The following is a 25578-nucleotide window of genomic DNA, read 5'->3' on the forward strand; positions in this document are numbered from 1 at the left end:
CTAGTTTGGTCTACGACATGGATGTCAACAAACGGTATGTAGCTGCTTGCACAAACACACTGTTTTAATCACTTTTTTATTCATTGTGAGTCATAAACGCTACAGTGCTGTGTTGTAAGGTGTCTGGTGATGTTGCATACCTTTTGGGGTGAGATTTGGAGCATGTTAAGACGCTTAAAACACAGTGTAAAGTTCTGACCCCATGCTGTTAGCTGTCAATGCTAACTCTCCGTTCAAGGAGCTCTGTTAGGGCTGGACCAAAAGTGTTCGCATTTTCGGTACTGGCTAGTCAAGGGTAGCTTGAGCGATAAAGCTGCATGTTGAAATCGACCCAAGTTCTCCTTTAATGGTCAAGCAAATTAGTGGTGTTACCTCTGGTTGTGGCAACAGATGCAAGGCACTGTTGACACGGAACACGTGTTTGGTCAATATCATCCTTCTTGTAGCTGAAATAATTCCAGATAACTGACGTTGCTTTTCTTCGTTTTCGCGATTTTCTCTTGTTCGCTGTGCATGCAGACTCTGCATGCACAGTGTGTGTCAGGTACCCTTGAAATTAGATGAGTTCATTTGCGTCCTTCATCGCAGGCTCTGCGATGTGACTATTGCACACACATATATATCGCCATGGCGATGCTCAAATGATATATCGTGCAGCCCTACTCCAGTGTCTATATTTTTACTGTGTACATGCATGTTATATAGCTCAATGGGCACTGCATGGATAATCCCTCATATCTATGTATGTTTTGGTGGGCCGGTTTCATAAATCACTGGTCCTTTTGACTCAGTGTTACAGATCTTTTAAATGGCCTGAATTTTTTCAATGGCCCTGCTGGCTTGTGTTTCACTATTGCGGTGCAAGCTGTTTGGCACAGATTTTTTGATATTGTGATGGGTTGACAGATCCATTGTCAAGCTTCCTGAACTGCTCACAGCTTTATCAGGGTCACCCAATATTGGTATCAACATGATATACACAAACACAATTTGCAATATAAACTCTGGATTATTACATTGGTACTATTCGAGCTGGGCCACATCAACCGATGAGAAGCATCCCTAAACAGCTGACGGTGCTGCCTAATAATGGCAACCAATCTTGTCATTGAGGCTAACATTTGCATACTAGTACTAATGGCGTACTAGTTAAATAACAGGTATGCTACTGTTGACAGAAACTTAAAATCTCGCTTCCAGTTCTGACTGAAGAATAGAAGGCCATGTTGACCTCTTTGTCAGACACACAAAAATACACCAAGTTTTTTCACATAGAGATGTTAAAGAGGCATGTGTCATAACTCAACATCTCAGACTGAGCGATTTGAAAGTTTGTAGGACTTGTTCATGGACAAACAGGTTTATCCAGATGGATGACATACAACAGCTGGGCGACACTACAGTAACAACACAGCTATCAGGATAACCTGATAAACTCTGTCAAACCTTTTGGCTGATATTAGTTTACAGTAATTTAGAGAAACATTGGCAAATTATGTCTTTGCTGATGGTGTTAATCTAAATTCTGCTTCAAAGGTTTCAGACTTCAGACTCATTTTATTGTCATTTCTTCACCAAGGAACATGGGAAAAAAACTAAACACAGTGCTCAGGTCCCAGTGCCAAGTTACAATATATAAATAAATATGCCACTAAAAAAGCATATAATATAAGCATATCCATCCATCCATTGTCAACCGCTTATCCAGAATCGGGTCGCGGGGGCAGCAGCTTCAGTAGCGAGTCCCAGACATCCCTTTCCCCGGCCACATTGGCTAACTCTGACTGGGGAATCCCCAGGCGCTCCCAGGCCAGAGAAGAGATATAATCCCTCCACCTGGTCCTGGGTCTGCCCCTAGGTCTCCTCCCAGTTGGACGTGCCACGAACACCTCCCTAGGAAGGCGCCCTGGTGGCATCCTCATCAGATGCCCGAACCACCTCAACTGGCTCCTTTCCACGCAGAGGAGCAGCGGCTCTACTCCGAGTCCCTCCCGGATGGCTGAGCTTCTCACCCTATCTCTAAGGGAGACCCCAGCCACCCTGCGAAGAAAACCCATTTCGGCCGCTTCTACCTGCGATCTCATTCTTTCGGTCATGACCCATCGCTCATGACCATAGGTGAGGTGAGGTAATATAAGCATATAATTATGTATTAATTATAAACATTCAGACTAAGACTAAAGATTCATTCATAGCCAATAACTTAAGTGCAACCTCATAAATTGCCACCTCATTAAGTGTCATAAGGGAATGGACATTTAAGCCATGCAGCATTCAAGGGTGCAGCATTGTTGAGCTGTTTAGCAGCCTGACAGCATCCGGGAAGAAGCTGTTTTTCATCCTGGTGGATCTCGACTGGATGCTGCGCAGTCTCCTGCCTGAGGGGAGGGGGCAAAACAGTCCATGTGCAGGGTGGGTGGGGTCTCGCATGATGCAGGTAGCTCTGTCAGTGCAACAGCTGATGTAGATGTTCGAGAGGGGTGGAGAGCTGCATCCGGTGGTCTTTTGTGCAGACTTTACCACCCTCTGCAGTGCCTTCTTCTCTGCCTCAGTGCAGCTGTAGTACCATACTGTGATGCAGGAGGTCAGTACACTCTCCACCACACGTCTGTAGAAGGAGCTGAGGATGTTTGAGTTCAGCCCTGCCCCCTTCAACTTCCTCAGAAAATACAGACACTGATGAGCCTTTTTGACAAGCCTCATAGTGTTTTCACGCCAGGTGAGGGTGATGGAGAGGTGTACACCAAGGTACTTAATGCTGGGGACCACCTCCACAGCTGTGCCGTTGATGTGAAGAGGAGGAGGAGTGGCAGTGCTGTTCTTCCGGAAGTCCACTTCAGTTTACCTTCTTGAAATCTTTAAAAAATGAACTCAAAAGTAGAGCTACATGTTGCTGTTATTTATATATAATTTATATACAATAATAAATCGATATCGGCATAGAATTCCCTGACCTCATAATGATTAATCTATCAACGATTCAAGTGCTAAATTCAGGGTTTCCCCCAGCGTATTATAACTGGCGGACCATCTTATGGTCAACACATGAACACATGGCGGGTCTGAGGTCAGGTGTCTTTCATCACCTAACTCCCCACAAACCACTGCTACTGTCACTACACGCTAACTACACTACTTGTGATTGAGCATAATGGGGTGTCACAAAGAAAAAGCCAAAAATCTTCTGGAGCCGGACAAAAGCGGAGACGATGCAATTCTCTTAGTAGATCTTGTCTTTGGCATTCATAGTTTCTACAAGAAATCAAAGCATGTTGCACTGTCTCAGGTTCCTGACATGAATGCAAGCCATAGAGCTTTTATTGAAGCTCCTTGCACTTATAGGCAAGAAGTACTAAATGCTCATGTTCGGTCCACCATCACACCAGTCTCAATATGGCAGCAAGCAGAAGCAAATGTAAACAATGCCACATTGTTTCAAATATGTCACTGATTATAATGAAATATCTCTTATGAAATATCCAATAGTTAGCTTGCACTGTTTTCATGTTGTAGGCTTGTCAATCACTGCAGCATTCGTGCCAGTGATTAATATGGAGCATGAAGCCATAATTGGTGGTTTTAAATGCCTTTACTTGTTCCTAAAGCACGTAATTGCCCACCAATTAACTTTTAACTCTGATTTAATGCAAGGCAGTATGGAACCACTCTAAACTCTACTACGTCATGAATCTGTTACCTATAGGGCACTGCCATCAGTTATTGGCTGGCCTGTGTCAGGCTCCTGTCACAAAAAAAACATGCTTCGCCGCCAGTGGGCCGCCCTTCCAACCTACAACCGGGCTTAGCAAGTTTTCTGGGGGAAACCCTGCTAAATTATTAGTAATGTATCATAATGCATCTCAATGTATTGCATCCTCAATTTTCTACATTCCTGCACATGACAAATTTGTAATCTTTTAATACAAGCAGACAGCCAAATTTGTATTCCCTTTTTATTGGGAAAACAACAAGCAATATCAAAAGCTGCATTTTCAGTACATTAATATTACAAAAAACTAAATATAAATCTTAGGATCTGATTTATGCTGTAATCTACAAACATGTCATTTCCATATTGTAGTTCCCAGACATAGTACAGGTGTCACTAATAACATTAACAATAACTGGTATACATTGCATCACTAGCTATTTTAATAGTTTTTAATTTATAAGTTTATCTTCATGTACTGTTCGGTATTAGAGAAATTTTTTCAGAAAGTGACTCTAAAACTCTAAAACTTGATGTCGCTATTTTATTCATTTATTTTATCCCTTTTGACCTTGATTGATGATAGGCATGGGCCGGTTACCGGTTTCAAGGTATACCATGGTAAAAAAAAGTCACATTTTCTGTTATAGAGTTCCTGCGGTATGAGCGTTTTTGTTTATTTTTTTTTAATGTGACGTGACGTCTCGTCAGAGAGAAAGTAGAGGTCCCTAACGCCGCGTGCAGCTGCAGCGTTAAGTGCCCCAGTCAGCATGATGGCTGAAGGAGGCGAGCCCCCCGAACTTTTCCCCCCGTCTAAAAGGACCAAGTCGGCTGTATGGGAGTACTTCGGCTACCGTAAAAAGCCAGACGGCCACGGCTTGGAGGAAGAGGGTCGCCCGACGTGCAAAACATGCTTGAGGACAGTGGCAGCCCGAGGAGGCAATACATCAAATATGATCGCCCATCGCTGTATGCTAAATTCAAGGTAAAGTTAAGGTTGTCTTGAAATGAAAGAGCTTATTAGCGTCTAACATTGGTGAAAAGAGCTTGTTACTGAGGCAGATGGTAGTTACCATATCTTATCTTTTCTTTATCTCTATGATAGTAACAATTTTTTATTTTATTTTTTTTTTTTAACTGAGGCAGATATGGTAACTGGCATGCTAAGATAGATCCATCTTAGCATGCTAGTTACCATATCTGCCTTAGTATGCTAAGATGGACATTCAAAATACACATTTTAGAGCTGTAATCATAATACCGTGAAACCGTGATATAAGGTTATCATACTGTCAGAATCTCATACCGGCCCATGCCTAATTGATGATTATTTTTATTTGTTTTATTTATTTCATCATTAAGATGCTATGAGAGCTTTACACATGTGTGGGACTTGATCTAGGTATGAAGAGTCAGTCGTGAGGAAAAAAATACAACTTTCCTTGTTTCCTTTCCTGTTCCTTGTTTTCGTCTTGTCTGGTCTCCTCGTAAGAAAGAAATGGAATTAAATTCATCAGCGGCGGTCATGTTTCAGCAGTGGAGGGGCGCCGCTGCTAGGCGCATATAGGTGAAACACTGTAATGTAAAGTAGTGACGGCTGGTAAGCTCTCCAGTTTGGTGATGCCCCTGGTATACAGTATTGTCATACAGATCATTTTGTTTTTATTGTGTGTGTGAAACTTTGGGATTTTTGGAGGACGTCGAGCTAAATTGCCAACGCCCTCCATGTTTGTCTTAAAGAGTTAACTCAGAAATCTCATCACTGTGGTTCTCAGGAAGCCAACCACTTCCACTTGTTTTGGGCCTTTCCAAATGTAAATGCCTTTTGGTGCTAGATTTATTCAGCATAAGTAACTGTATTTCAGACAAAAGTTATATTTAAATTTGGGCTGTCAAAGTTAACGCGTTAACGCAACATCCTCTTAACGCTGTTGATTTTTTTAACACGCGATTAACGCTCAGTGTTTTTAAAAAAAGAAATGCGCATTGTTTGATTTACGGCCATCAATGGCACCTGTAGTCTTGATCCAGAGGGTGGCAGAAGAATAAGAAAGGGAATCAGAAGAAGAAGAAGCAGGGTTGGCGTTTGGGGAAAACACGGTAGACTGGAAAGTGAAAGGAAATGGAGAAAGGACGTTATGAACGGCAAATTCACTTTCAAAACACTGCCAGATGGTTCGGTTGATAGGACAAAAGTTATCTGCCTGTACTGTCGACATGAAATGAGTTACCATTGAAGTACATTGAGTCTCGAATATCATTTGCAAGCCCAACACATGGCAGATGCAGAGAGCCCCCCCCCCCCCCAGCCAAAAGCAGACATCACCATGTTTTGATCCCATTTAGGGTGAGGGAAAATTTTTTGAGCCTTTTATTATCCTGCATGATTTAGAGTGTTGAATAAACATTTTCATAAAGCAAGCATATTTGCCTTTTCTTCTGTTGTTAAAAGTATCAAGAACATGAAAAAAATACATTAAGGTACATTTAGAACAGAAAAAAATGTGCCAAAAAAATTACGATTCATTTGCAGTTAATCGCGAGTTAACTATGGACAAAATGCGATCAATCGCGATGAAAAAAATGTATCGTTTGACAGCCCTAATTTAAATGAGATGAACTCTTCTTTGGTCTTTGATGTTATATCCTTTAATGTTCCTATCTATCTTCTAATGTGATATCCTAAGTATTGCAGCTAGAAAAGTAATTACAAGGAAGTGGCTCCAGCAAGATGCCCCTTGTACAGAGAACTGGTATGATATTATATATGAAATCTTTGTAATGGAAAGAATGACCTTTTAAATAAGGCTCCATGAACACCAATTCGAGGAAATTGTACATTTCCCCTTTAAGGCCCTTCTTTAAAAAAAATAAATAAAAATGTTTAACATTTTCTCAAGCTTAAGACACCCCATGCTCTGTTTTTTTTTTTTATGTTTTTTGTTAAAAATTAAATGAAAGGATATATCTAAAGATGATTATGTCATTGTTGTTAAGATGTGAAACCAAATAAAGGAAAAAATAAATAAACAATAAACAAACTGAAAAAATATGAGGCTACATTCTAAATATCTGTTGAAATAAATAAGAAAACAAAGTAAAATATTTGAAGGGAAAATTTCAGTAAGCAACTACAGCAACTTGCCAGCAGTGTCAAATATTATCCATCACAGCATTGATGTATGTCGCACAGCTTCCATCTATGTACATTCAATTCAGACTTTACGCTCAATCATATCAGAACCTAAAAACTAGTTGCTCAGATTCCAATACCTGTATTGGTATTGGTGAGTACGTGAATTTATAAATATCGTGGTATCGGATCGGTACATAAACGAGACCCTGCTACTTCCCAGTTAGCGCCCTTAGCTCTGTTTAACATTACGCACCGGAAAACAAATTGTTCCGCACTTCTCTAAAAGCCAGCATCGGAAGTTGTGCTATGCTGCCACTGACAACTACTATATTTAGAGCAGCGAAGAAGAAGTTGATGTCACGTGAGTCAGACGGAGCTGGTAACATGTCAGCTATCCGGCACTTTTTTTTAACACTAGTAGGATTGGTACTCTGTATCGACCGTTGCCCAAAGCGCAGGTATTGGAATTGGTATCGGGAATAAAAAAATGGTATAGGAACATCAGTAGTCAAGGCCAAGAGGCACTTTTGTATACCAGAAATTTTGAATTGTATTGCTAGTGAGCAAAATAATGAGAACATTTTAGATATTAATATTGTTATATTAAATTTAGTATTTTTCTCCTCACACAAAAAGTGCGAACCAAACTGAAGCCGTGACCCATAAACCAAGGTATGTACTGTTGGAAAGGAGAGTGATACAGCTAGCTATTGGTATTTTGATACATTTGACAACTATATCGACTATTACTTTGCCCTGTACCCATGCGTTACAGCATGGTAGGTGAATTATCAGCTGGAGGCAGATAAGGTCTGTAGGGGTTGGGCACAAAACTCAGTTCTTTAAAGGGTACTGACCAAATTACAGGCACTACCAGGTACCAATTCACATGAAATTAATCAGTGCTAAATTTTGGTACATAAGTGTGCATCTTGACAGTAACGTTATAGAGAGAAAGGCAAAGTGAGATGACTCACCAAAACTGCATCCAAAGTTCATTCCACAATCACGCTGTATTGTTTACCAAAGCAGTATTTTAGTATGAAATCTAGGTGTGAAACAAATAGTGTGTGAATTACATACTACATGCAAGGCAACAGTAATGCATTCTTCGTTTCCCAGGATAATTGTATATCAAGCACTTTAGCTCAATTGTAAAACATAATGGGAATTCCCATTAGAAAGTTAGCATCGCTGTATGACAGAAGCATATTGACAGGCAATCTGTTTTTCACATACTTAACATAAACTGTGTGGTCATATTTACAGGCGTGTACAGAATTTAATTGGGATGTAATGAAACCAAAAACCCACAGTACTCTATCATCATGCATATAAAAAAAAAAGAAAATGACTTGCACTTAGACAAAGATCTTGAATAATTCTAAGTGCTGTATCATAGACAACTGGACGTTTCACCTCTCACCCAAAAAGCCTCTTCAGTTCTAACTAGCTGGAGAGAAGCTGCAGGCTGGCTTTTAAACTCTGTGGTGGAGTGTCCTTACAGAGTTGTTAACAACATGTGTGAGCTCTGAGTTTCAGTTTTTTCCTTCTTAAAAATTACAAATGACAAAGATATTATTAAAAGCATTGCTTTTATTTTAATGCTTTTATTGCAAACAAAATTGCCCTTTTAAACAGTGCACCTTCAAACTCACTTGAAAAAAATGGTCCCTTTTTATAAAAATGCTTTTGTAAACTAGGGCTGGGTATCACCAGGTACCTCGCGATACGATACTATCACGATATTTTGCCCACAATAACGATAATTTCACGATACAACGATTCTGCGATAATCAATATATTGCAAGAAATTTCATCCACAATACATCATGATAGCTGTGTCACTGAAGAAATTCAGAATTTATTGACTGCACTGAATCCATTTCACAGGAATGACAAAACATTGTCAATCAATTTCACATAAATGACAGCCAAGTAAACAGAGAGTATATTGAACAGTGTCTCTTCTTAACACACACACTGACTACAACTATCATTAAATATCTATATGTGTGGGTTTCAGAACTACTTAAACCATTTTTTAAATTTTATTTGGTTGTATACCTATGTTTGAATAAAGATAAAGCTGTCCTCCGAAGAGGGGTGGAGGTGGTTGGCCAAAAAAAAAAAAAAAAAATATATATATATATATATATATATATATATATATATATATATATTTTTTTTTTTACATTTTTTAATATCGATATTTGGCACCAGTGTATCGATAACGTACCTCAAGACGAAATATTGCGATATATCGTAGTATCGATATTTTGGCACACCCCTATTGTAAACATAAATTTAACATGTCAGATTGCATGTTTTTATAAAAACGGGATTGATAAAGTGTCAACATAACTTTCATTAAATACTTTTTTGCAAAAGGTACCTTTTGTTTACAAACATTTTATATGCCTGATGATGTGTAAACTAAATTAAACATCTGCGTGCATTGCATTGTAAACATGACATGTTGGTAGATGTACAGGACATGAGGTGTGTGCTTGCTGTCTATTTTACACATTTTTGGCCAGGAAGACGAGCCTGTCTGCTTCCTCTGGCTTGAGTCATTCCCTGTTGCAGCTTTGTGGCTCAAAAGTTTTCGGCATGTGGATGAACCTCCGGCTTTTCCACTGCATATACGGGCACCATATCTTTAGCCATATGCAACGTGACTGCATCCATAAAAACTGTCCAACGGGACCCTTTATCTCATACAGGACACAATGATTAAATGATTCCACTAATGTTGGCTGCTTTACAGCGGGTGTTTGTGGGCAGTTGATGCAGTTGTCTTGTACATCTAGTAGTGAATAAGTGTCCCACTTCTATGCATGCGTCAGTTTGAGATGTTGAAACAAATGGATCGGTCTTTTCCCTTTAGTTACAACAGCCTTTAAACAAACTTTGCAGCGGACTGTGGTTTGTTCGGGGTCTGATGCTACAAAACCAAACTACTGATGAGACAGTGCCTTCGTGTGCCATGTTATGAATTATGAATCTTATGTCCTCCTTCACACATAGTGCTGTGTGCCTGATGTGTGTTGTTGTTTGCTTGCATTGGGTGTCTCATGTACCGTCAAACAGATGATTTTCATGGTGATCATTGCTGCTTCTGTCCCATTTGAAATAAAAAATGATCACTATTGATTAATTTCCAGACCCTGGATTAACATCCTAGATAAAGGATCCAGCACCATGAGCACTTGGTGAGCCAGCAAAACAGTGAATCTGTCAGATGTGTTCTTGTTGTCTTTATGGCTTTCCACTGCTAATTGACATGGATAAAGCTTTTAGGGAAGATAAAGTTAAAAAAAGAGAAAATGAAGAAAGAGAGTGATGTTGGCCTTAGTTCTAGCCAAAGAAAGATCTGCTGGATTAACTATTATCATTATACGACTGTAGAGAAGGATGAGAAGCTCGCTGGGAAATGCGTGATTAGGTGTAATTCCTTTCAGTGGTCCATGAAAATCCATGAAAGATGAATATCTTGTCGTGTTGATGTCTTTGATATCAACTTTTGGTGTAGGCATGCAAATTTGAAGCAGTTTCTTTAATCGGTAGTTGACTGCCTTTACAATCGATTATCGGTTAATCCCTATGAAATATGGTGAAAAATGTACCATTAGAAAAATGTTTTTAGGCTACATTGGGACTTAAAGGAACAGATAAAGCAAACATCAAGTTACTTTAATAATGAATAAAATAGCAAAAAAAAATAACATTTCGATAGCGGCAGTCACGCTTGTCACTAATCAACCCAACTAAGTCCAACCCAATACGTTCTTTTTTGATTTTAATGTATCAGAGATGCATGATGCGTACCTCTCCACAACACTAGCCCCATTCACACTGCCGTTTGGGGGGATCCTGCGCCAATTCTCTGCCTATGTCTCTGTGAGTGTCTCGGAGGTAGCAAGGGGTAAAATTTCGCTTCGGCACCTCTACACCTCTGGAGGTAGTATCAGAGGCGCAGCATTGGCAAACTGAACCAGTATGAATGGATAAGCCAGTGGCCCACATCAAGGGAGAGTCAGTCTGACAGCCGGATAACTACATAGGTCCTTCATTCAACTAAGTAAAGATAAATGTCCCACAAAGCAACTTTATATGAGCAAACAAAAGTAATGTAGCAACTGTAACTGTCTTTGGCAACTTATATGAGGAGAAAAAAATACTTCAGATATAAGTGGAGAAGTGTCTCTCCTCCCGCCTGTCCTACCAACTCCTCGTCACACTTCTGCCCAAAAAACAGCGTCTGTCACCGGCAAAAAACTTAAACTCACGAAGTGTTTGTGTTGAAAGAAAATCATTGTGACAGTCAGCCCTCCTGACTGAGACGTCAGTGAACTTTCCACCAGAAAACTCCCCCTGTCCCCGCGAGTGTCAGAGTCAGTGTCTTGTTTACTGATGAAGATTATGTAATTTTAGAGCGTAAAAAAACATACCTTTGTCATTTTCCAGGATGTTTGGTGGGTCAGAATCTGTCATCTCAGTAAACATTATAACAGCATCCATATGATTATAAACTGTGGGTTTAGATTGACAGAAAGACACCAGGGAAACACCTTGAAAACACACTGACGTCATCATCATGTGGACTGTTAGCTTCTTAAGGAGCCGCAGCGCCGGCTTTCTGTGCTATACAGCGGTGCGTCTTTAGGGCGGAGATGCTTCGCTCTGTGTGAATGACCAACAGTGGAGAATTGAACTGCCACTGCGGCAATAATGCAGCTTCTCTGTGTGAAAGGGGCTACTGAGTCCAGTTGTTCATTACCAAAGACAATTCATGGCTTCTTTTTGTACTTGGGTCATGGCTATTTTCCTTGTATTAAAGCAGAAGTAACTTTAGTAAAAAGTGAAACAAGTTATTAACAATAAATGCTGTACACATCACATTTTGTCTCCCTTAGTGGCAGTTTTTTGGATAATTGCTCAATCACATTTAATATCTTGGGCAGTATTTCCTCTACATTCATTTAGGAGTGGCGGCCCGCGAGTGCTGAGGTTAACTAGATAACTATCTTGCTCAGTATCTACTCTTTGGAGTGGCTGCATTTTCAGATGAGCTTGTTCAAATATTTCTCAAAGAAGAGAAAGACAACTGATGAAGATTACGCTAGTCAGGTATCATTAGCCTTTTACTGACTCAAATGATGATGGTTAGGTAAAAAATTGTGTTCACACTTGTAATCAGATGTGATGTGAGTGTAAATTATCTAACGTTAATGTTTTATGTAATCGTATAAGACAAGTAACATTAGACAGGGAGGAGCAGTGGAACAAAGTGAAGGAAAGCAGAGTACAGCAGGGGGAGAGCCGAGTGAAGGAGCAGGAGAGCAAAGTGATGGTGCAGGAGAGAGAGATGAGAGTAGAGGAGAAAAACCTAAAGGGAAGCACAGGCCATCAGGCTGGGACCCTAATGAAATGAAATTTAAATTAAATAAAGAAATATATATTTTATTGTTGTATTTTTTGTTATTATTTTTTATTTATACATTCAGCCTTTAAAAAGCCATTTTCCATGCCAGCCATTCAATAAAAAGGAGGATTATGCTGGGCATAAAAGTAAAATCTGCAGTCAAGTGTCATTTGTTTACGTCGCCATGGCTCCCCGGAGAGCCTGCCCCCGCTGCTGAAAAAAATCCTAGAGGAAACACTGTTGGGTTTCATCTATAAATGAGGGTGTAGATTTCTTTGATCATCTTATTTTGGTAGAGACAGGTGCAACAGAATCAGGAAGATTTTTCACTTGGTAGCTTAATTTTACAGGCTGATATAATGAGTACAAAAAAAACTTGTGACGCCATTTGTGACGCCAGTACAAGGATGAGCTACAAGAATAGTATGTCCTGGTGGCCTATGCATGTAAGGATGAAGGGATGCAGTAGTAATTACCCTTAGTATTTGTTTTGTATGACTGTATGAGGTGCTTGCTGAGACATTCTCCCACTATCAGAGTTGGAGATGATAATTGGAATAAGGGTTAGGGTTAAGGTTAGGGGGACCCGAGGGACCAGAGAGAGACCAGCATTTAATCAATGCTGACATATCTTTCTAGAAACCTGAAAAGCCCTAGGGCGGCTGTCTTTTGTGATTTCTGACAGCTTCAGACGTCAGTGTGTCCCGCACACGTTGAACTCATAGCGTGGAATGTTGATATTTCACGAAAATTTGGGGATCATAACAAGGATTTCTTATCCTACAGTTAGTGATGGTAAAGTACCAGTGGAACTATGACGTTGGGCGTCACAGGAAATGGCTGACTTTCACAAGGTTTCCCCCAGAAAACTTTCTAAGCCTGGTGGTAGGTTGGAAGGGCGGCCCACCAGCAGCAAAGCATGTTTGTTTTTTTTGTGACAGAGGCCTGACACAGTCCAGCAACTGACTGATGGCAGTGCCCTACAGGTAACAGATTCATGGCGTAGTAGAGTTTAGAGTGGTTCCATACTGCCTTGCATTAAATCAATGTTAAGAGTTAATTGGTGGGCAAATACGTGCTTTAGGAGCCAGTTAAGGCATTTAAATCCACCCATTATGGCTTCATGCTCCATATTAATCACTGGCACGAATGCTGCTGCGATTGACAAGCCTACAGCATGAAAACAGTGCAAGCTAACTTTGATATTTTACAATAGATATTTCATTATAATCAGTGATATATATTTACATTTGAAACAATGTGGCATTGTTTACATTTGCTTCTGCTTGCTGCCATGTTGATGCTGGTGCGATGATGGAAAGACCCAACGTAAGTGTTTAGCATATCTTACCTATAAGTAGTGCAAGGAGCTTCAATAAAAGCTCTGGTTGAGAAAACTGAAACTTTGACTTTATTAAAACAGCTACCACCATATTTTATCTAACACTGAATTGGCACACTTATATTGTTAATATTTTCACCTAGTAAAAACAAACAAAATAAAACTTACCATAATTGGTCAGGTATTTAATCAAAATTAGTTTGTACAGCGGGTGGCCTAGTTTGCGTGTAGTGACAGTAGCAGTGGTTTGTGGGATGTTTGGTGATGAAAAGACACCTGACCTCAGACCCACCACGTGTTCACGTGTTGACCATAAGATGTCGCCATTGTGCTTTCAACTGTGTTCCTGATGTATACCAGCCTATTTTGAATAAATAAATAAACGATGCTTAGCATGGCGGTGGGAAATATAAGCCTGGTGGGCCTCCAGGCTTATAATACACTAGGGGAAACCATGCTTTCATATTGAGAGGTGGAGTTGATGGTGGTGAAGTTCAAGGAGCAAAAGCTGCAAAGTCAATGACTGCAATTTGGGGACTGCAATTTAAAAGTTGTGAGTTTGAAATCAGTGAATACTTTTAAGGAGAACACAAGACAATTTCCAGCTGTCTTCATGGCAACTGAACGGGATGTTTTTTGACTGGAAAGTTGAGCAATCTCCAGCCGTGTTTTCTGACAACAAATCCTTGCTTATGTGTTGGGCAAGAATGCTGATGTGTATTTGTGCTTTATTATGCATTCATGTGTTTGATAGTATTGGTGGTGAAGCGTTGGAGCGGACAACTGCAACTGCGGGAGGTAGCATGACGGAGTGAATGACCATGTCTTACTACCACCTGCTGCCCTGCTCATGCTGTGGCTTTTTAAAAAAAATTTCCAGGGTAGTGGCATTTAAGCCAAACCGCTAAGTTTTATTTACTCTTGAGCTACTAGCATAGCTGCGGACTCTCAAGTCTTGTTTCCAAAAGAAAAGAAAAAGAAAGTTTCTTGGTTTTTAAGGGGTTGTTCAGACAAGACCGGAATTGTGACATTTATAGACTACAGACAGTAGATGATTAATTGAGAAAATATTGGCACATTAACTACTAACCATGCTTGTAGTTAAAGAGTTAAGGATTTGGTTTTCTTTCCTATCCAGAGCAGAGGAGAAGCCCCTAGCCATCATGCTAATAAAAGACACACATGAAATATCGACACAGAACACGTGTTAGGTCAATATCATCCTTCTTGTAGCCGAAATAATTCCAGATAACTGACGTTGCTTTTCTTTTTGGCACCAAGTCTTAGTTTTCGTGATTATCTCTTGTTCGTTGCTCATTTTTCATTGTTGTTACCAGCGACTCACTCCATGTGCAGGGGCTGGTCTGCTTCTGCACACTGATTAAGAACTAATGTGATTGGTGGATCGCTGTGCATGCAGAGTCTGTTTGCAGTGTGTGTGTCAGGTGCCCTTGAAACTATATGAGTTCATTTGCGTCCTACATCGGAGGCTCTGCGATGTGACTATTGCACACACTTACATCGCGATGGCAATGCTCAAACGATATATCGTGCAGCCCTACTATGCAGCTAAGATATGGAGCTATAGCCATCATCCAGAGTGCTCTCCACTCTATCTGCCTGCTAATGACAGTACCATTTACTGATGTAATGAGAGCATGTGTGAGTGTGATGGTCTGAAGTACTCCTCTGGTTGATAGCTCAGCATATGTTGGTGACAGACAAATATGTGATACCCAGTAATGGGCAATAGACTAGACTCTTGCACCTTCGCAGTTTTATCTGTTATTCATTATCAGATGTCTGGGTTTTAATCAAATTTTAATGTATCAGCAGATTGTAAAATGGCTATTAGTAAGCCTTTGGGAATTTATTTTGCTATCAGCAGAGAGATAGTATATTAAGTCACATACCAGGTTTACAACAAAAACTTGGAATGTTTCACTTTGAACATGGCTTTAAAATTGACACATTATGACCAACAAAACCCTTACTGGAATTATTATAATTGAAAATCCCTGTTGGAACACAACAAATCAAAGGTACAAACTTGTTATTGGTAATAGACGAACGAGTCGCTGTCAAGAATAATCAGTTCAGTTCAGTTCTGTATTAACTTGCGATGATGATGATGATGCTTTGCCGTTCAGCCGGGCCAGTTTTGAAACTGACAAGTGCATCAGGATAATGTTCTAGGCTTTTAGGGGTCCAATAAGCCGAATTATGTTTTACTTGCAGCCTCAGATTCCTGTTTCTTTTGTCATCTGTGATGTGAGAACATCTCATTTCCGCAGAAAGTTGAATGTGTGTCCTGCTCATAGTTCAGTTATAAAATCTCAGCAGACACAGTGCACCTCTCTCGCTGGCTGCAGACAGTGCTCAGAGCAGGACCTGCCCTACACAATTTAGGGGCAAAATCCCAAAACAGTCTCCAACTGACTGATTCATCAACTTTCTTTTTAAGCACCTCCTGCTTGTCAAATATTTAATTTGAATGAAAACGTTACAGCTGTTTTTGCTGCCTGTTTGAATGTGAAGCCCAAGATAAATACATTCCTTTGGAATTCATTAAATTCAATGAGTTTGAGCAAAACCGTTGTTTTTGGTTTCTCTCTGTTTCCTGAATATATCCGTACGTGAGTGAATGTATAAATGAGAGACATTAACTTATAGCACTTTGTAGAAGGAGCTTTATAAAGTTCACTCCATTGACTTGTATTCATTCAAGGGGCTGAGCTGCCACACCCAATATGGGGGCGACGCCGACGTACGGTCCAGCTGATACCTTCAGTTTATTACCGAGAATACTGACTGTAAAGTACCGTGTTTGTTTCATGGGTCTGACTATGAGACTGCAGTCTGACCCACAGTCACTGCCAGCAGCTCTTCAGAGCGGCTACCTTACAATCACCGTAAATGTTGTTAGAGCATTTGCGCACTGGAAAAAAATGTGCGACTGATTTGACTAAGCAAATGCGAACCATGGCTGGCTTGACTGCAACACAGAACTGGGCATGGTGGTGATTTTCCCGCTGTTTCTGAAAACATGTACCACAGTCAATGCTACCAACACAGCCTTCACACTGTCCTCGTGTCTCTCGCTCCAGCGCCGAATATGTACACCGCCCCCTAATGTATTAGATGCGTAGCACGGTCGGTCAGATTGGGGGCTGCAGGAGAACAGAGGCCGCTGACGTCACTCTCCTGCGCCGCTTGGGATTGCAAATTCAAATTGAATTTTGGAACATTTAACACAGTTTTCTTTTTAGTCGTGTGACAAAATGAGCAGTCTTGAAGAAGAAAATGAAAATGCAATTTGGATGATTTATTACTCATTTTATTTATGAGTCAAAACATGCAGCTCTGACTTTGAAATGAAAAAGCCTTTCTGCTTATGCATTTTAATTTTCAAATTTGACATTTCAAATTGAATTTTGGTACCTGTTTGCTGGAGCAACTTTTGAAAATTAAATCTTAAATGTCATTTTCTTTATCATTTTAATTAAGTTACAAAATAAGCAGTCTTGAAAAAGAAAATGAAAATGCAATTTGGATGATTTACTACTCATTTTATTTGAGTCAAAAAATGCAGCTATATTCTGAAAATGAAAAAGCATTTCTGTTAATCCATTTTAATTTGAATTATGGAACAGATTCGCTTCCATAGTTCAGTAAAGAACAACTCCGTGGCTGCCATTTCGCCTGCGACTGGTCCAGCGATCTCACACTCTCAAACTGCTTATGCATTCCCAGGGTCAAAGGTTAAACATAAAGAGGGAAAATATAAGTTAACACTTCCCATCACATATAAACGCCTAGGCCTACCTACTACCTTTTCTATCTAAAAGGGGCTAATATTTCAGTATGATACAGACTGGAGGAGAGTTGTTTTACATTTTTAAAACATTGCATAACTGGTGATGTTGAGCTCAGTAACAGCCTGGACATGTATGCCAGCTGTTCTATGATTGACAGGTATTTTTTTTTATCTTGTGAGCTTTCTGTCCATTAATACACTTAAAATGACAGGCCCGGTTGGGTTGACTAATAGCCATTATAAAAACTTTGGTCAAATCAGAGCATTGCGGGTTCTTTGTAAATGGGGTGAGGAACACAGTAATGGCACTGATGCTTTTTTTCATTTTAGTCAAAGTCATCAGCTGCTTCTGTTGTCCCTGTAACACCCCATTTGTTAATCTTGAACAGTGGCTCAGTGGTACTAATGCCTTTCACTTTGTGAACCCAGAACAAATGCCAGCTGGAAGTCGGACAGAAAACAGGAATTATCTCTTGAGTTGTTACATAGCCTGTGTTTTGCTTGTGGGGACTCTGCTCTCAGAAGATAGCAAAACTGTGGACCCTTGCCACAGCTGCTTTCTTGTGCATGCTGTGTCCAGTTCTAGTTGGTAAAAATGATATTGGGGCGGCTATAGCTCAGTGGGTAGAGCTGGTGGACTAGTGATGGGAAGGTCGCTAGTTCGAATCCCGGCTCCCTTGGGGTGGAACCTTGCTACATAGCGAGGTATCCTTGGGCAAGATACTGAACCCCAAAATTGCCCCTGATGTGCAGTTGGCACCTTGTCAGTAAGGAACGGATAAAACCAAGGGACACTCTCTGTTAACGTGTCATGCTTGACCCTGCTGGCTGTAACTGAAAGGATGCTCCTTAGACATAAAGCAGTAGTATTGGTCAGCCATGTAGGTGGAGCACAGATGTGTTTAAATAGTGAATTTGATGGATTGTGTCAAAATTCAAACCAAACTAATTACTTTAATCTACTAAGCCTGCGATGCTCTTAAAAGAACAATGGGCCTCATTCACCAATATCTTCTTAAGAATCTTCTTAGATTCTTTCTTAAGTAGTTCTTAAGAGGTTCCTTAAGAAAACCCTACGTCAGATTCACCAACACATTCTTAAGCCTCAGAATTGTTCACAGCCGTGTTCTTACATTGATGAAAGCAGCAGGAGCAATATATATGCCATTGTTTTGCGGGCGTTGGATGGAGAAATGCCACGTAATAAATATGGTGTGGGGGGGTTACTAATTGATGGCATGTTTCCAATTTACTTGATTTATCTTAAATCATTGGCACATTTAATTTATTTTAGAATTTAAATTCTTTGTAAATTACCAAAAATATGAAATGAATGAATAAATGAATAAATATGACAGAATTATCACTGTAATATTGCATTTTATTGAACTACACAAGAGAAGAAAACACAACCATGCCAACATTTCAGCACTGAAATGTGCGTAAGAGTACCCCTGAGTGTTCGTAGGATTTGTTCTTGCCTAAGAAAAAATCCTAGATAAGAAAACATTTATGAATGCCACAATCTTCGTAAGTGGGACTTAAGAACAAATTTGTTCGTAAGAACGGTTCATGAATGAGGCCCAATGAGCTTCAGTCCAGCTCATTCTGCCCACTCTCTGAATTATCACTCATTTAGTTTGTTGAGTTAGCTTTGCAGGATTAGCCTTAGGCTAAGTATGTTTCTTGCTGTATTGCTGTATACAATTAAAGTCAGGTTTATAGGTCTTGCCCAATTTAGAATGCATCAGATACCAAACAGAAGGTTAAGCAGAAGGCCATTTCATAATCCCTGTGAAAAGTTTCTATCATGCTTTTCATCCCACCTGAAAAAATGACTTTTCAGTACTGTATTTTTTTTCATGATCAGTGCTCAATTCTGCCAAACCATTAAGTATTGAGGGAATTTGAGCAAATGACCTAAATTAGAAAGTTACTTAAAAATCCTCATCATGGTAATTATTTCATAACTTCTGAAAAAGTTGGCTCTGGCTCTCTGCTAAACTGTGGATTGGAGATAGAAATCTTCAAACAAGTTCTCAAATGTGTTTCATGTTAGGACATACAGTGGGGGAAATACTATACAGCTATACTAAATTGGTCTCATGAAGCACACTTATTTTGATTGCTAATGTGTAACTATTTTGAGTAATTAATTAATTTAAAAATGGAAAAGGCAATTGCAGCTTCATGGTATGGGCTGGCTTCTTTTCTCATGATACAGTAAGAATCCAGATGACCAAAGTGAAGATGATTGGAGCCACGTATCAGGAAATTCTTGAAGAATCTGTTGTTATCCACCAGGATGATGAGGATAAGACGTGGGTGGACATTCCAGCAGTGGTGTCAGTTAGAGGAAGGAAATAAAAGTGCTGGAGTTGGCCAATAAATCATGAGACTTAAACCCAATAGAACATTTGTGAAAGACACAAAAAATCAAGATTTGTCATGGGCTCCTATATGATGTGGCTGAAAAGTCTATAATGATGGTGAACTTGAATAACGGTCGATATAGTTATTGATCATTTGTAAGTACTTAAGACCAGGCAAAAAAGGTTGAGTTCAACCTCTTTATTTTGAATTTAACCACTTAATCAAGGCATATCTTCTCTGAACAGTTGATATAGAGATGTGTCTGCTACTAGAACTCTGTGTGGCATTCATCTGGGCTCTAATCTGAGGTGCTGTTAACATACGATTTCTGTGGCTGGTGACTTGGATGAACTTATCCTCAGCAGCAGATGGGCCACCTTTCAGGTGATTACATCATGAAGCTCATTGAGAGAAGGCCGAGGGTTTGCAGCGCTGTCAACAAAGCAAAGGGTGGCTACTTTCACACTTTTTTGTTTATTACATAATTCAATATGTGTTCATTCATAGTTTTGATGCCTTCAGTGAGAATCTACAATGAATGAATGAGAAGGTGTGTCCAAACCTTTGACTGGTAGTGGATGCATATATGTATATATATGCTTATACACGTGTGTGTGTGTGTGTGTGTGTGTTTGTGTGAGTGTGTGTATGTTTATATATAATCTTATATATAATCATTATATAATGGAGTCTACTCCAATCATCCTAGAGGGATTTTTGGATTGAGTTCAAATGGGTGTTAAAATATGTTGCACGATAATACATATTTTGATGTTTCATGGGGATAAAAAAGTTTAATGTTGTGTCTTTTCATTTTGGAAAATAAGTACTTTAGACCAGATCACATATCGTTTTTTTTTTTACCTAGCACAGTTTTTGATTTCTTCATTCTGACTGAATAGAAATGTTTGTAATATTCATTTTGATCATGTATGCCCTCATTAAGGAAAACAACTAAATTCTACCTTTTATTTGCCTGCCAGCAAACGGATTCTGACTGTTTCTGTTTGGTTCCTGCCTCAGATATCTGGAGTCTGGGTGTGATCCTCTTCATGTTGGTATGTGGCCAGCCACCCTTCCAGGAGGCTAACGACAGTGAGACCCTCACTATGATCATGGACTGTAAATACACTGTACCAGCCCACGTCTCCAGCGCCTGCAAAGAGTGAGTGATAACTTCACAGTATTGACAGATCAGGAACTGCTCTCTCTAATCAGCTTTTCCAGGACACCACTGGAAATCTCTCTATAAAAGCAAGGAATCTCTGTCTGTGTGTCTGTCTGTCTGTCTGTCTGTGTGTGTGTCTGTCTGTGTGTCTGTCTGTCTGTGTGTGTGTGTGTGTGCGTGCGCCTTAAATATCTCTGCAGATCAGGATCAGACTGACCTGAGATTTTCAACATGGCTGCTGCTTGGTTTAAGTCTTCGCATTTGTTTGGACTACAATGATACCGTTAATAAATTATTTCATAGATGCTTTACAACCATAGCCACCATAGCCACGTGCACACCAGAGCCAATCACTGCACACCATAGCCACGTGCGCACCAGAGCCAATCACTGCAGAGCCCAACATCACAGCACACCTTAAGAAACAAGTGGATTTATACCTGCAGCGGCGCGAGCTGGACCAGGATTTTGCCGGCAGTTCGGTCCCGTTCTGTTCTGTGCATCTAAACTGACTGTTGTGGATTAATGCTCGCGTATCCGGATCCGGGTGTCCTCAGACCCGAACAAACTGGAATCGGAATCTGTGGATGATCGTGTGTTGCTAGCTGTTAGCCCACCCCCGCGCCCCACCTCCTGACTCGACGGACGCGCCGTTGCCTCCAAAACCGGACTTACGATAAATAATGTCCACCACGTTTTTTTGCGAACATTGCGTTACATTTGCTTTGCTGTGTCTGGTGCAGGAAGAAATGATAAAAACGGCTTTTGTCATGAAAGTGTCTGCAAGCAGGAAGTGTTTGCAAGCAAGAAAACACGTTCCTATTGGTGGAAAAAGGCACCACACCAACCAATCACAAAATTACATGGCAAACCACGTGATTTGGTTGCTGAAGAACAGGGGAAGATGTGGGAGGGACGCCGGCGAAAGAGTGACGGCAGCACAGTCAGTACGTTTACATGCACAGCTTAGTCAGATTACAGCCATAGTTGGACTATGCTTCTCAATTGGACAACTGCAATTGTCCGAGTATAAATGCAGGTGAGAAAATCGAATTATTGGCTGGAGCATGTCATACCCCGGTACGAGGGGCGGCACTGTACCCATTTCAACTAGTGGTAACAGAGACACCTCCGGCTGAACTCATTACTTCACCAGCTGCCTCTGCATTCAAGACAGATGGCGTACGAAGAGCGAGATGAAGCTACATCCTTGTACATTACGTATATGGTGTACATGATAATTACACAAACTAGATGCACAATGGCGCTCTTTCTTGTGGTTATTTCGGAGGAAAGAAGCTGCTGCGGTCCGTCTACTTCCGGCCCACAGCCCCGGGGAAAGAATCTTGAGACTGCGCAGAACGCAAAATCCGATCCGATCTGATGGAACGTATACATGCAGGAGTAATGCAACTATCAATCAAATAATCTGGGTGCTTTAATTCGACTATGAGAAATCCGATTCAGTACGATTTTAGTCAGACTAAGGTGTATACATGCATCTTAAAGTTCCGATCATAGTCGGACTAACACAGTAATTCGGTTTTCTTGAGTGTCATGTAAACGCACTGAGTGACGTGATAGAGACAACAATAGAGATAGCAACTTTTGAAAGTTGAGAGATTTGTGACATTGAGCGTGTTTGGAGTGTATAGTAAGTGTGTTATGTAGTTTTTGGTGCAGTGTATTTAGTGTGTAGTGGAGTCGTTTTTTTGTTTTGCCAGTCAAAACAATGTGGAGACGGCTGAATGTTGAGCAGGCAGGGAGGAGCTGAGGGAGACCTAATAACTTTGTAAATATCAAAAACTCATGCACAAAATTAGCAAAAAACAATTAATATTTGCATTTTAAGTAATAAAAACGGTTCGTTAAACATATTTGTGGTTTTCACGGTAAAAAATCGAACTTTTTCCTACTCTGATTTTATGTTTTTTTGTGATTTTAGGTCCATTGTGTTAATACAGTATGTCAAAATGAAAAAATAACTGTACAGTCACACATGTGAGGTTGTGCTGAAAATAATGACACCAAACCATGGTAAAACCTCCCACTTTTCTATAGGAATACATACTTCCTACGGGCAATGCAGTAGTATATCTAAAAGTGCACAGTTCTTCTTAGGGCTTGGTCTTGTGATTTTGTATTTCCTACTCCATTTCCCCAGTGTTGGCCACCATGCCTTGTTTACTAGTCCGGCCCACTTATCATATACTTTACACTTTATCCCTCTGTGTATTATCACGTCTTCTCCCGCTGTCTGTGTATGAACTATTGTTGATAAACTCTGTAAGTGGTTTGGAGGACAGTTGATCACATTAAGCAGACACGCCTGTAGTGTGTACCTGTAACTATACTAGAGTTACAGTAGCTTGCAGCAGAGACCTGATTACTGCATGGGTAGTCCACTTTTTTCTATGGGTGCCATAGTAACACCTGTATTGTAAAACATGTTTTATATGGTATAAGATATGTTACAAGCACAATCGATCAACAGTTATTCTGTGTGTCAGATCTACAAATTATATCTCATATTAGTAATCAGTCTAACTACAATGCGGTCAGTAACAAAACTGTATCAACATCTGAACAGCTTTTGTATGCTGTAGATGTATACTGAGGTCAGGCTGTCAAGCCACAACAGGAAAAAAAAATGTTGTGTGAGCACTGCCTTGTGGCAAAACAATTAGTCAAAACACATTCACATTGAGGTGGTATTATTACATTGTTCATGACAGAATAAAACATGTTGTCAACAAAGGGTCAAAGAAAATACGTTTTCACGTTGAGTCCTCAGCATTACTGTAGCAGGGTGTTCGCGCATCCTTTAAAAGTCTTAAATTCATTTATCTAAAATTAAGGCCTTATAAAGTCTTAAATACGTCCATATTTTGCACATAGGTCTTGAATTACATTTAGTTAGGTCTTAAATATGTATTATTTCCGTCGTCGCCTTTTTTGTTTTTGTTTCTGGGAAATGTGTTGGTGAGATTCACAGTCAGCTCCGTGTGTTGTACTTCTATCTGAAGTAACCAGCCCGGTCGGAATTTATTGCTGCACACTTCACCAGTTCCGGAAAGACTTCGACTGCGGAATTAGCTACATATATGGGAAAGTGTGAATTTAACAAGTGTTGGCTTGAACATCCAGTATTCAGTTGGTTAAAAGCCGTAAAATAATGAATTTGAAGCGCAGTGTTCGCTCTGCAAGAGGACCCCCACTTGGGCGCTGGTGTCACACACAAAATTGGAAAAACACTGGTCAGTTAACTTCTAAAAGTCTCATGACTTTAAAGTCAGTAAAGTCATGCTAACCAAAGCTACTTAAAGTGAAACTCTCACACATTTTGTGAATGTATATGAGTCAAACCTTTGTGTAAAAGCATAAACTACAAAAGAGGCACTTTTAAGATTGACCGTATTTTCATGTTCGGCTCAAACTAATTTTCAATGTTAGTGCATGAGGCACTTTAATGCTAGCATCAAAATTGGTATTTTTAAAACACTTACAAGGCTCGACACTTTGTTCTTAGTATCCCCAGGGTCTCTACATGTGAACTCGAACAATGAGAACATTGTTTGTGTACACAGAGTTTACTTCTCACCTTAGCAGTAGCCTGTTCTGCTCGCAGTTGTCATGGCAGCCCAGATGTACTCGGGGATCGACACGTCTGGGCTGCCATGACGACAGCTAGCGGAACAAGCTACTGCTAAGGTGAGCAAAGTTTCATGTTGTGTCAAGCCTTCTTAGTGTTTTAAAAATAGCGATTTTGATGCTAGTGTAAAAGTGCCCGTAGCACTCCCATTGAAACACTCACTCACTCACTCACTCACTCCATTCTTAATTGTTTGAGTTGCTCTGTGAATGGCAATACATTTAGTTATTTTTGAAAGTAATTCAGGGACTTTATTTTTCCTTACTTTTTTGTACTTCGTGTAGGTCTTAAATTTTGTTCAAAGTGGTCTTTAAAAGGTCTTAAATTGGACTTGATCAAACCTGCAGATACCCTGTGTAGGCTGTTGGCCAAATCCTTTTGTGATATTATTTTGAAAGTTTAACATTTTTCAAAAATGAAATGTGTCCGAAAATAACCATTTACATGAATCCAACAAATAAATATCATAAGTGTTGTAGTCGTCGTCATTACCATAAAAATATTTAATTTAAAAACACTGATGATAGTATACCCATGATTCCTCACACAATCATCTGAGCAAGCTAACCTTAAAACCCTGATAGCAGATTGAGCGGCCCAGCTGCAGAGCAGTACAGTCCAACAGCACGCGCCAACACATGTTCCACTTTCAAAATAAGTTAGGCAGTCAGGCAAATAAATTAGCAGTTGCTGTGCTTGTTTGAAAATCACACTCTTAATTGTATACCAATTAATTCTCTCAAGATACACTGGGGTAATCTTGAAGCAGTATAAACTGAGACTTTTCCAAATAAGGGTAGCCATGTTTAATCAAGGAAATATTCATGAGCAGTTTCTTTTTTTTTTTTTTTTTTTTTTTTTTACCTGACCCAATCTCTTGTCCTCCTAGATTTTCATCAGCTTAATGAGAGGCAAGGTCCTTTTGTATCCACTGTTAACCTTGTTGTCTTAAT

General features: G+C 39.9%; 1 protein-coding gene across 3 annotated transcripts in view; it reads left to right on the forward strand.

The window, feature by feature from the left end:
* Positions 1-25578, forward strand: part of snrka (SNF related kinase a) — a 65643-nt gene that overhangs the window by 11248 nt on the left and 28817 nt on the right. For all 3 annotated transcript variants that reach the window (XM_030395024.1, XM_030395025.1, XM_030395026.1), the window contains exon 3: positions 20829-20970. In XM_030395024.1, coding sequence (XP_030250884.1) covers positions 20829-20970 — 142 coding nt within the window. The remainder of the gene's footprint in view (positions 1-20828; positions 20971-25578) is intronic.

Source organism: Sparus aurata, chromosome 17 (assembly GCF_900880675.1).
Source record: "Sparus aurata chromosome 17, fSpaAur1.1, whole genome shotgun sequence".
Taxonomy (NCBI): domain Eukaryota; kingdom Metazoa; phylum Chordata; class Actinopteri; order Spariformes; family Sparidae; genus Sparus; species Sparus aurata.